This window comes from Haematobia irritans, chromosome 5 (genome assembly GCF_050003625.1).
Source record: "Haematobia irritans isolate KBUSLIRL chromosome 5, ASM5000362v1, whole genome shotgun sequence".
NCBI lineage: Eukaryota > Metazoa > Arthropoda > Insecta > Diptera > Muscidae > Haematobia > Haematobia irritans.
The window spans coordinates 2,848,557-2,862,152 of record NC_134401.1 but is presented as its reverse complement, the minus strand read 5'-3'; the positions used below and the strand labels follow the sequence as shown (position 1 = coordinate 2,862,152).

Below are 13,596 nucleotides of genomic sequence, written 5' to 3'. Positions count from 1 at the left end.
CGGATCGGATGAAATTTGCTTCTCTCAGAGGCCTCGCAAGCCAAATCGGGGGATCTGTTTATATGGGGGCTATATATAATTATGGACCGATGTGGACCAATTTTTGCATGTTTGTTAGAGACCATATACTAACACTATGTACCAAATTTCAGCCGGATCGGATGAAATTTGCTTCTCTTTGAGGCCTCGCAAGCCAAATCGGGGGATCGGTTTATATGGGGGGCTATATATAATTATGGACCGATGTGGACCAATTTTTGCATGGTTGTTAGAGACCATCTACTCACATCATGTACCAAATTTCAGACGGATCGGATGAAATTTGCTTCTCTTATAGGCCTCGCAAGCCAAATTTGGGGGTACGTTTATATGGGGGCTATACGTAAAAGTGGACCGATATGGTCCATTTGCAATACCATCCGACCTACATCAATAACAACTACTTGTGCCAAGTTTCAAGTCGATAGCTTGTTTCGTTCGGAAGTTAGCGTGATTTCAACAGACGGATGGACGGACGGATGGACGGACATGCTCAGATCGACTCAGAATTTCACCACGACCCAGAATATATATACTTTATGGGGTCTTAGAGCAATATTTCGATGTGTTACAAACGGAATGACAAAGTTAATATACCCCCCATCCTATGGTGGAGGGTATAAAAATAGACTTATAAAAATTGAATTATGGGTAGTTAAAATAAAGAACATCTTTGGGAGGACATTTTTGGAAGTGCTTTTAAAGTTGTGTCTTTAGAAGAACTTCTAAAATTTTTAGCTGGGTTCACATAAACCAATTCTCAGATTTTAATTTTTGAGGTCTTTGGTATGGAGTTTATTATAAGATCCAATTATAGTTTGGTAGTCTATGATTATACTATCATATATTCTTAGATAGATTTCAAATACACTTTTAGTAGCTATCGAGCCTAATATGAATGGGCTATTAGGCACCATGTAACCAAACACCAGATTTCACATCTTTAGGAGAACTTAGGATAATTTTTCATAGATAAATTAGGAAATGCTATAAGGGTTTATCCTTTAGCAACCAAATGGGTCATAGCGGTACACATATAAATTCTTTAGCTCATGAAGGTTTAGTTTTTAGCCCACCCAGTTGGAACTCGGTTTTTTGAAATATCCGTTAAGAACTACGAGGGCGGTTCGGAAACTTCTTAGCCTATCAATGAAAGAGAATAGTTGGTTTTTCATACCCTTTTGCAGATCGTCAATAAATAAAATACCTTTGAAGTCCCAAAAAACCCGTTGCCATAACCTTACCAGCCGATTGAATTGTTTTTGCCGTCTTTGGGGCACTTCCTCCAGCTTCAGTCCATTGTTTGGATTGTTCTTTTGTCTCTGGAGTATAGTGGTGGATCCATGTCTCATCAACAGTTATGAAACGACGCTTAAAATTCATTTTATTTCGCTTAAAACGATCCAAACAAGCTTGAGAAATGTTCATTCTCATGCGTTTTTGATCGACTGTTAACAAGTGTGGCCCCCTCTTGCAGAAACCTTTTTCATCTGTAGTTCTTCATGCAAAATTAAATGGACTCGATCATTTGAGATGCCCATGATATTAGCAATTTCACGCACTTTTATTCGTCGATCATTTAATACCAAATAATGCACTTTGGCTACAATTTCTGTTGTTGTTGCTGTCTTGGCACGTCCACTACGTGGTTCATCTTCAATACTTGTACGACCACGTTTAAATTCAGTAACCGAAATTTTTACTGTTGCATATGAAGGAGCACTTTCACCTAACACATTCACAATACCATTATGAATTTCTTGTCCCGATAAATCTTTTTTATGTATATATTTAATGAAAGCACGCATTTCTAATTTTTCCATTGTAAAAAAAAATTGCGGATGCGTCTTTTTTGAACACCTGTTTTTATATGAAGGAGTTGCCAGATCGAAACAAATTTTAACATGTGTTCATAACAGAGATGGAAGTTTCCAAAGCACTTAACTTTTTTCTGTTTATACCGCGCTTTTTGTGCTAGGCTAAGAAGTTTCCGAACTGCCCTCGTATGATTTGTCCTACTTGTCATTTCCGCATAGTCGAATGAAGTTTATAAGTTTTTTTTTCGTTTTTAAGTTGAATCTTGTGTCTCTGTGGTATATATCTTATAAGCATACAACTTTCCTTCCTGTTTTTGTGTTCTCGCATCTTTTCGAAGAGTAAATTTTTAATGGAATGTGTACACATAAATAACCTTAAGTCAAATATAAACGAAAGCTTTTGAAAAACGTTTTATCATTTAAATCAGTTTTGTATAGCTCAAAGCTATTTTTATATAAATCCTTAGAGAAAGTTAATAATAAATAAAAATATGCTGCGTTTTGTTCACAAGGATTGGGGCTATTTTACTCAGTGTTTGGTAGAAAAATTGAGAGAATAAACAAAATATATGTATTTTGGAGTGTATTTTTAATTTAATCGATTAAGATGTTATAACATTTTAGTGCAACAAATCAAGAGTTCTCGAAGTTACTTGGAGAAATGCAAAAAAAAAAAGATACAAAAATCAATCAAAAAATCAAATACCATAGTAGTTTGCTATCAGTGAAACCAATCTATCCTAGGTGTCTGGACACTTTTCTCTTCTTCCTTTTATTTTTATTTCTTCTTTGTGTTTGCATCACATCACGCCTTTTGTCCATAACCAAGAAAATACTTTCCCATTCAACACTGGCTTAATGTCCTAAACAAATTTGCATTGCATGACATCAGAATGCTTGAGAAACGAAAATGGAAGGAATCTTTTGCCTTTAGCCCAAGGCTGTGTATTCATACCAGTATCATTGAAAATTTGATCGAAATTTTTTTACTTGGTTTTTTTCTTGTCCACTTCATTCGCAGTACTTGGAGTTAGTTCCAAGAAGTGTAGCAATAAAGAAAAGGTAATGTCAAGTTGGACAAGTTTTTCGTTTGTAATTTAATAACTGTTGTGGTAGTCAGTAAGTCATCATTATTACGACTAAGACATTGCAGTATTTTGTGTGTTTCATGATGATGAAATTCTTAGATGAAGAACTAACCATTGAAGTGATTGATTGCCAGAGTGAGTTTACTTTTGGTTTGAGGTTTGTTTTCCTATTCAAGTGAAATTGTGATGTCAACTCAATTATTGACAAGCAATAGGAAATAGGTATCAGGAAGTTAACAATGTTGTCATAGAAAGTCCATTTCCATTATATCATTTTTGATGACATTATCGTTATATTGCTTGTCTTGAATCTAACCAGGCTGGAGTAAATGTGAATGCTGGATATTTGTATTTATAACTAATTTAGTATTCCTTAGGTTAGTGAAAAGACTTGAATTTAGTTTAAATTCCTGAACCGCTATTGTTTTCTGAAAATTCGCATTTTAAGCCTAATAATAGCCTTTAAAAAATTCGCAATAATTAAACATTGTATACTTTTAGGTATTTTTTTTTTCTCTCTTATAGAAGACCTAACACCAATCATAAAATGTTAAGCTATTGTAGGTTGCGAAAACTTTACCATATTTAATGAACTCATATAAATTAGTAATAATAAAAATTATCAATTATATTAAAGAAGAGCAACTAAAGAAAATACCTACAGCCACTGGTATCCAGTTTGGTAGCCGCTGTGTGTAAAGATAGAAAGAGAAAAAGAAGAAAAAAAGATCAAAGAAAAAAAAAAACGTAAATTATAAATAACGGCTTCACCAGAGATCCAATGTGGGATAGGTGCACCAAAGCTAAAGACCAACTTTAAGGGGTGCGGAGAGGCGTAGGTTATAATGAATTATTCAATAGTCAGGCATAGCGGAATGAATGGGGTGGTGGGTGTTTGTCTCACCAGAGGTCCCGAAGCGCAAATGATTAGGATGATTGTACGGAATTTTAGTCTTGGCAGCATTTTCTATTACTCTCGCCAATGGGGAGGAGGACACTAGGGTTTTTGGTAAACAAGATGGCTTATTTCATTATCACTATAAATATTAATAAAATAACCCACTGCCTCAATCACACAGACACTGAGCACCCTAAGGGACTACGAACCAAACGATGTAGTAAAGATGGAGCAAGCTTACGATGGTGTTTAAGCGCTGAAGTGACATTATTTCCCAATAAAATGACAACAATGCGCTGAATGGAGAAAATTCCAAAAGCATAAAGCTAAAGTGATGATTTGGTAAAATGGCTCATCAGCAGACTACATCCTGTCTTCAATACAATGAGGAAAATTTATTTAATTTGTTTGCGACGACTATGCAAAAATGAAGTATTAAACGAGCAATAATAAATAGGGCATTGAATAGATTACCCCTAAATGTAGGCTATAAATTATGATTTGACGATTTTTTTCATAGCATACTTTTAGGATAGAACTATGTTTGCCATGCCAAATAAACCATGGAATTTTCCTAGAAATAATTTCGGTTCCCCAGGAAGTAATGAATGTAATGAAGGCACACATTAAGATCTCTGAAAGAGAAAGCCTACTGGTGTTTTCCTTCTACTGTTCCATATACCAAAACTACGGATGATGAATTGTGCGATTATCATTGATTTAATCCTGTGGCAAAGTCTCTATTCCATTGTTAGCCATTTTCATATAACGTGATCCAATTTTCATTGCTTTTTGGCGGAACTATGAAATGCTTTTGACACCCGGGCCCACAACAATGGAACGAGCGAGCCTAAGGACTAAGTATCTGCCAACTTTTTGTTTATGTTGTTGTGTCCTTGTTTTAAGCGGGTTTTTGTCCATGTTTCCTTAGTGAATGATGCTGGCTGGTTGTCGTCCATGGTTAGTGACAGCTCAAGGCAATAAACAATTCATCTATGGGAGATGGGGGAGTGCACCAACAAAACATTTCGAGCCAAATGGCAAAGTAAAAACGGGAGAAAAGAAAAATGTCAAAACAATTAAAAGCACTTCAACCACGCTCAATTGAGTACCATGGTATCGGAGGTGGAGATGGAGATGGTGTGGCTCAAAACACATCCTATCACCCACAGATAAAAGATGAATACATGTTGCTTCTGGGCATTACCGCCTCAGGGCAAACAGACAGGCTAGCAGACAATAAAGCACATTGCTTTTGCTCCATTTTCGATTGGTCCATCTGGATTTGTGGTTGAATTGTAAAAGCGTTTTGTGATAAATGTTGGATACATTTCATTGTCAATATGTGCAGCAGACCCTCAGATTTCATTTAAGGCTTTTTTTACATTCTTACACCTGAAAAAGGAATCGAAGATTTTGTTTTTTTTTACCCAAAAGTGGAATTTGCAATTCGTATATTTCGTGTAAAAGTCATTGAATTAAAGTTGGGTTTTATAAGAGAACATTGAATACAGATATTTTTATCATAAAAGAAACTGTGGGCATATGAAGAAGATTATGGTTGTATGGCAGCGTTACCACAATGTATATTTCAGCTCCTGTTTCATATTTCTTATATGGTGGTGAGAAGTTTGATTTTTTGGCTCAATATCGAAGAAAGTACGTTGAATCCAACAATAACGAGACAAAAGGGAAAAGTACAGAGACTGTATTTATATGACTGTAGTCATGCCAATGATGATATTTGATACTTTAGGGTGGTGGAAAACGCTTCAGATTGGGACAAAACGATCAATTGTAAAAAAATGTTTACTGTATGGTAGATTAATAGAATTCTGGAATTCTCTCCAACCAAGAGGTACTTTAATTTTCTATAGAACAAAATTTTTTAAATAAATAAAATTTTGACAAAATTTTCTACAGAAACAAAAATTTGACAGAATTTTCCATAAAAATAAAATGTTGACAAAATTTTCTAAAAAAATAAAATTTTGACAAAATTATCTACAGAAATACAATTTTGACAAAATTTTCTACAGAAATAAAATTTTGGCAATATTTTCTACAGAAATAAAATTTTAACAAAATTTTCTATAGAAATACAATTGTGACAAAATTTTCTATAGAAATAAGATTTTGACAAAATTTTGTATAGAAGTACATTTTGTCAATATTTTCTGTGGAAAAATTCTATAGAAATAAAATGTTGGCAAAATATTTTTTTTCTATATAAAAATAATTTTGACAAAACTTTCTATAGAAATAAAATTTTTGGTAATTAAGGGTGGTAGAAAAAAACCATCAACACTAATTTTTTTGCCGTTTGGTATATTAATAGAATTCTGAATGTTTTGGTATATTTTTTTAAATATGTCTCTCTATCCATATAAATAAAAAAAAATTCTATAGAAATAAAATTTTGATAAAGTTTTTTTATAGAAATAAAATTTTAATAAAATTTTCTAGAGAAATAAAATTTTGACAAAATTTTCTATAGAACTAGAAATTTGTACAAAAATTTCTATAGAAATAAAATTGTGGCACAATTTTCTATAGAAATAAAATTGTGGCAAAATTTTCTACAGAAAGAAAATTTTGAAATAATTTTCTACAAAACTAAAAATTTTGATAAAATTTTCTATAGAAATAAAATTTTGACAAAATTTTCTATAGAAATAAAATTTTCACAAAATATTTATAGAAATAAAATGTTGACAAAGTTTTCTATAGAACTAGAAATTTGGACAAAATTTTATATAGAAATAAAATTTTGGCAAATTTTTCTACAGAAATAAAATTTTGGCAAAATTTTCCATATAAATAAAAAAAGTTTCTATAGAAATAAAATTTTGGCAAAATTTTCTACAGAAATAACATTTTGACAATAGTTTCTATAGAAATAAAATTTTGATAAAGTTTTTTTTTTACAGAAATAAAATTTTAACAAAATTTTCTGTAGAAATAAAATTTTGACAAAATTTTCTATCGAACTAGAAATTTGAACAAAATTTTCTATAGAAATAAAATTTTGACAAAATTTTCTATAGAAATAAAATTTTGGCAAATTTTTCTACAGAAATAAAATTTTGACAAAATTTTCCATATAAATAAAAAAAGTTTCTATAGAAATAAAATTTTGGCAAAATTTTCTGCAGAAATAACATTTTGACAATATTTTCTATAGAAAAAAAAATTTTGATAAAGTTTTTTTATAGAAATAAAATTTTAACAAAATTTTCTGTAGAAATAAAATTTTGACAAAATTTTCTATAGAACTAGAAATTTGGACAAAATTTTCTATAGAACTAGAAATTTGGACAAACATTTCTATAGAAATAAAATTGTGGCAAAATTTTCTACAGAAAGAAATTTTTGAAATAATTTTCTACAGAACTAAAAATTTTGATAAATTTTTTTATAGAAATAAAATTTTGACAAAATTTTCTATAGAAATAAAATTTTCACAAAATTTGTATAGAAGTAAAATTTTGACAAAGTTTTCTATAGAAATAAAATTTTGATAAAGTTTTCTATAGAACTAGAAATTTGGACAAAATTTTATATAGAAATAAAATTTTGGAGAAATTTTTTAGATAACTAGAAATTTGGACAAAATTTTTATAGAAATAAAATGTTGACAAATTTTTCTATCGAAATAAAATTTTGGCAAATTTTTCTATTGATATAAAATTTCGACAGAATTTTTTGTAAAACTAAAAATTTTGACAACATTTTCTATAAAAACATAATTTTGACAAATTTTTTAATCGGAATAAAATTTTGGCAAAATTTTCTACGGATTAAATTTTTCTTAAAATTTTGGTAGATTTTGTGCACGAGTGGCAACCGTGATCATGGGCCTACTCAACTAAAAACAAAAGCAGAATCCAAGCTACATAAATATAATACATACGACGATTTTTCGGAAAAAAAACGAGACGAGATGTAATAAGAAAAGATATCTTACGATATACTTTATTGTTGGAGCCACAAAACGACAGGATAGAGATAAATAAATTAATATGGTACGGACATGTTGAAAAAATGAATGAAGTGAAATGAAGGCCAACAGTCATGAGAGGCTGGGAGGGAAGAGAACAACATGGCAAGGCACCTTAATGCATCCATGATAGAACTGCGAAGAACTTCGTCCAAAATAGAGAAGAATGGAGAATATTTTGCTTATAAATTCAACATTGAAAAGTAAACAGAGGTCCGGAATAAGTAAGGAAGTATGATACATATATATACAAATATTGATTAGTTTCGAATATCGTCCATGGTATAAATCATTGTGAATTTTAAGCGTCACTCTTAGATACCAGGAATATCTCTCTGTTACAAATTTGTGGATACTTTCTGAAAACACGTTTGTCGCTAAAATGGTTATAGATATTTTGGATAAATCGTTAACCTTATATTCTTCATGCAATCACTATAATTATAAGAATTTAATCTTTTTGGGTTGGTAAATAATAAATTTCTTTGTAAATTCAAGTACACTACAACAATCTTCGTTTATAGGATAATGTATTTTCTTAACCGGGAAATTTCTACAAACACTTAATATTTCTTAAGTGCCCTGCAATTTACTTATATATGAAGCTTTGGTCAAATATGTTTGAAGGTCATTGGCAAATTACACAAATTTTTCCTAATGAAAAGTCACAATTTGACATAACAAACAATTGACAATGCTTTTATGGGCCATTAGTAATCTCTCTCTCTACTCATTATGGTTAGAGTGTAATGTAATGGCCAAGCATATGGCCAAAGAAATCCACTAATTTTCTAAGGGCATAGTAGCACCACACATCACATCACATGCGTAAGAGAATCCTGCACATGGAAACTATTCCTATTATATCATCTTTACCATCGCCCACATTGTGTTTATGTGTGTGTTGTGGGACCTTTGGAGATAAGAATAAGGATGTGAACAAATGTCTTGTAGATCTGTTTGTTTGTGTGTGTGCGGTAGCATATATACGAATTTTGTTGATGTAATCGGTTAACCTCAAGGACTTCGCAGACGTTGTGTAATTGTGGTAGTGACGGGGCTGTCTTTAACATTCATTCATTGCCACAGGAAACTGTTTACAGATGGACGGGTGACTAGACCAAAGTGTAATCAGACACAATGGGTGGTCAGAGATGCATCAAATGCTAATAATACCCATCATTAGATGTTTACTGTGGTAATGCTGCGGCTAAACATTCGAAATGATCCTTGCCATGATGAAACTCAATCAAATCAAAATCAAACCAATCGAATCGAATTCGAGGAAAATGCTTCCATAATAAAAAGATTTCGAAGTAATTGAAATGATGATACGCATATATAAAATGAGGATTTAAGGATTTCTCATTACTATTATGTGGGTCTATGTTGATAGGACATCACAATGATCACGTTTAAATCATTTCAATATAAAACCAAGATATTAAATAAAGAAGGACCTAAAGGATTCAATTTGTGAAATTGCAAATAAATGAGATATAAATTGCATATTCAGTGAGAGATAATGAGTCGGTATCGACAAGTTAAATGGGTCATTAATGTCCATTGTTTGGGCTTATCGCAAAAAAAAACCTTGATTGGGGTATCTGTCTATTGTTACAAAACACATTCAAGGACAGTTTATTAACAGACAAACGGTTTATTAACAGACATACAAAACCATGTGCTTTGTATGATCTGAACTCCCTTTCCCATGTATTGAAGGCTTTATGAATATGGGATCATGAAAATTTGTCTCAAAACCTAAATGAAGTAGGACCCAACAAAATTCTACGGAAAACATCAATAAAATTTTTATGTTTTTTGGAAAGTGACTTCAGTTTATTTTTGGGGCTCGTTTGATTTACGAAAATAAACCCCAATATTTCAAATGAAAATAAAATCCAAATTTCCTATTTTGGGATTGTGCATAGTTTTCAAGTGGGGCCTATTTTCTCATTCAGTTGTAAATAGCATTGTATCGTATCAGAAATGGTTTATGCCTGACCGGTCTTTGGGGGAGATTTAGGACTTTCACCATGGACAGAGTCCAAAGTGGGCTAATGCGATTTCCAAGAGATTCGTACTCAGTAACACTTATTTAACTGTTTTTTTTTTAACTTAAATTTTTTCCATTAGTTAGGGTTAATTTTTACACGGTCTTTTAAATTAAAAGAGAAAATGACTCCTAATTGTATTCTAGGGTATTCCTGGGAGCCACCGCGGTGCAATAAATAGTATGCCCGCCTTGCGTACACAAGGTCGTGGGTTCGATTCCTGCTTCGACCGAACACCAAAAAGTTTTTTCAGTGGTGGATTATCCCACCTCAGTAATGATGGTGACATTTATGAGTGTTTCAAAGCTTCTCTAAGTGGTTTCACTGCAATGTGGAACGCCATGGTAACCGTTCAATATATGCTAGTGTGATCATAGCTTAAGTCTTTGGTTCACACCAGAAATTCCAACGGCTAAAGAGCGTCAAACATTGTTCTTAACTCCTCCGGGTTGAGCAAACGCAGCAACCATTTTACCGACATCTAGGTTAGGTTGGTTATTGTGGCAGCCCGATATTTCAGGCTCATTTATACTATTCAGTTCATTGTGAAAGCAAAGTGGTGAACTTTTCTCTTATCTCAATGGCAAGTGACCTACTTTTTATAGCCGAGTCCAAAGACATTCCACATTGCAGTGAAACCACTTAGAGAGGTTTTGAAACCCTCAGAAATGTCACCAGCATTACTGAGAGGGGATAATCCATCGCTGAAAAACTTTTAGGTGTTCGGTCGAAACTGGGGTTGAACCTTTGTATGTAACGTGGGCATGCTAACCAACCAATGTATAACGGTGGCTCCTGACAGCTTGCTCATGCCCACTATTTCGTCAGCTTTCTCGCCTACAATCATTTGCTGAGAGATAAACGATTTTTTACATTTTATCCTGAGTATCCTGTGTTGTAGCCTTGTCTGGGACATCTAGACTTGGCTCTTAAAAATAGCCTACGTTGACACTCGTTATTCGATTTTGTTGCCATAGTTCGATAGACATCGAACATCGATAGAGAAGAGTCAGTCGTACATAAAAACCAAATGGTCTTTAATTTCGCTACGCGATTTGTTTTCTATACCGAAGAATTTAATCACCTACCTTTTCCTTCACCACTTCGAAGGTATATGAACATCGTTAAGGGGTTCTATAAATATCAATTTGGAGTTATGAAGTAGGCATAACTCCTAGTCATTTATTTTAATTTCTTCTTAATATTTTTGTATCACAAATCTATTAAATGCCTAATAAAATTGCATAAGAAAAGGGAATCTGCAAATTTATTTTATTTGTTACTCTCCAAGGATTTGCACTTATAAGTGAGAGTCAGTTTACCTCCCATCACAAAACTGATAAAGAAAAATGAGGATGCTATAGAAAACCACTAGAAGGAAAGTTGATTACACAAAACAACAAACTAAAATATATCTAATTTCCCATATGTATTAAGTGATTTCAATGTTGTGGCTTAATTACTTTCTCCTCTTGCTCCCTGCCAAAGCTTAAACAAAACAACAACATTTTTTTGCTTGAGTAAGCGAGTTAAAGTGAAATGGTAGTCCTTTGGAGAGCTTTATATCCCAATTGTATGGGTGAGGGTAAATAGTAATTTATTTTCTCTTTGTCATTCACTAATCCAACCAAAGAAACATAGCAGAAGTAATGGTGAAGTTTCACAAGTTTTTATGGTCCATGCGATGATGGAAACGCTAAGCCATTAGCCAATCAAAGAAATACAATCAGCATGAGTTGAAATTTGCTATGGGGAGTATCATTAATGTGGGCATGATTTGTGATTAATATGCACTTTCATACTCGTAATCATAGGCCCAGCTGGAGTTGTACGTAATAAACACTCAATCATACACACTCCATGGAGTACTTTACTGGACATGTATAAAGAGCAATGAGGGGTGGAGTTATATACAAGCCTCCCCCCCCACCAATAAATATATTTCTTCTGAAACAAAGTTTCAATTATTGTTTTTAAAATTTTTTTTTTTGTTTATCATTTGCAATCGTTATTATTGTTATTAATTTTTTTTTTACATATTGCCGTTAGCTCTTGGCATAATAAATTTTAAATATATAATAAATAAATAAATAATAGTGATATTTTTTACAAAAAAATAATATATATTTTTATAATAGCCTTGAAACCAGTTTGTTTAAAAGTTTCCATCATTTTTTTAATATTTCATTTATTTTATTTAATATACAGAAAATGTATACTACTCCTGGAAAGTACCCAGCAAAAAAATTTGGAAGTTCTTCCAAAGGCACAACTTTAAACGCACTTCCAGAAGATGCACTCCCAATGATGGTCTTTATTTTAACTACCCAGGAAGTTCTTTTAATTAAATTTTTAAAAGTTTGTTTTTTCTTACTTTTAATGGGTAGTTTTAACTTTTTTGTATCAAGTAGGTTAAAAACAGAGTAAGAATTCATAAAATGGTACAAATCATTTAAATTTTGTAAAAAAAAAAATACTAAATTCAATCTGAAAAGTTGTGAATTTTTGAAAATATTTGAGGTCAAACGTTTCCGACAAGCGTTAGAATTCATTAAAAATTATAAAAAATTATAAAAATTATTTATTTGACAAAATATCACAAATTTTTTTAACTTACATCCAAAACATTGAATTCGGATCACGCGTAAAGAAGTGATGCAAATTCATGCAACGGCTGTTGAAATGAAGGACTTCCGTCCTATGACAAGCCCATGTTAAATTCATCGCTTCTGCGTCAATTTTGCACCACTTCGGGATCCAAAAAAACATTTTCATTACTTTTTTGGCGACGCTTTTTTTGCTGGGATAATTCAGCAGTTTTGCCCATTTTTCATAAACAATCCCAAAGCTTATTTCTCATATTATATCACGATGCTAGTTTACAACTTTTCTATAAATTTAATTTTCGAAATGAAAATTGTCATAAAAGTTTTCCAATAAAATACAGCAATGTAACGAAAATTCTCCACACTGCATACATAGCCTCTATCAAAACAAATGTTCTCATCTATAAAAATTCTAAGTATTTGTAAGTATTTTTATTTATTTTCTGTTCTTTTTGACTGTTTTCATTAAAATAGTCTTGGGACATTCGAATACTTTTATTTCATTGGGGAATACTAGAAACGATTACTTGGCATAATGAAAAAAAACCCTAAAAGTTTTTTTTTTCCCCATTTAATGCATTGAGTAACAAACAAAAACAAAACCGATATTAAAAGGACAATTTCCAAAACATTCAGCACAAATCCACATGTCCTTTAAACACGCACACACACTAAATTTTTACCACAAGACAATCCATCAAAACACCAACATACTCTGGTAAGATGCTACTATGTCTCGTATATTCCTAATGGTTTTTTTTCTAGATTATTGGAAATGATTTGGAAAAATTGGTTTCTTTTACAGTTTTTGGCTTTGGTATGTATGTATGTATGTGTGGACTTGAAGAGAAAGGAATAATCTAAGTGCCAAACTCTGGGGAGTGATTTTTTGTGGCTAACTAGTATTGCAAGCTTTCTCTTTCAGAATGAGTTTCTGAAGAAAAAATATTTTCAATATTCTGCCATGCAATACATTTTAATATACGATTCTATATTTAAGACTACAGGATGCAATGAAATAGATGATAAACGGGTTAAAATATAGAGTAAAAATTAAAAAAAAAAAAATGCAAAGAATTTTTCCATATATA

The 13,596-nt window shown here is 31.9% G+C and overlaps 1 protein-coding gene across 8 annotated transcripts in view; it reads right to left on the bottom strand.

Annotated features, from left to right (window-relative positions):
* Pkc53E (Protein C kinase 53E) overlaps window positions 1-13,596 on the bottom strand; it is a 129,008-nt gene that overhangs the window by 65,548 nt on the left and 49,864 nt on the right. For 5 of the 8 annotated variants that reach the window (XM_075311183.1, XM_075311181.1, XM_075311184.1 and 2 more), the window contains exon 3: window positions 3,607-3,633. The exons of the other annotated variants lie outside the window; for them this stretch is intronic. In XM_075311183.1, the coding sequence (XP_075167298.1) occupies window positions 3,607-3,633 (27 nt within the window). The remainder of the gene's footprint in view (window positions 1-3,606; window positions 3,634-13,596) is intronic. 8 annotated transcript variants of the gene reach the window in all.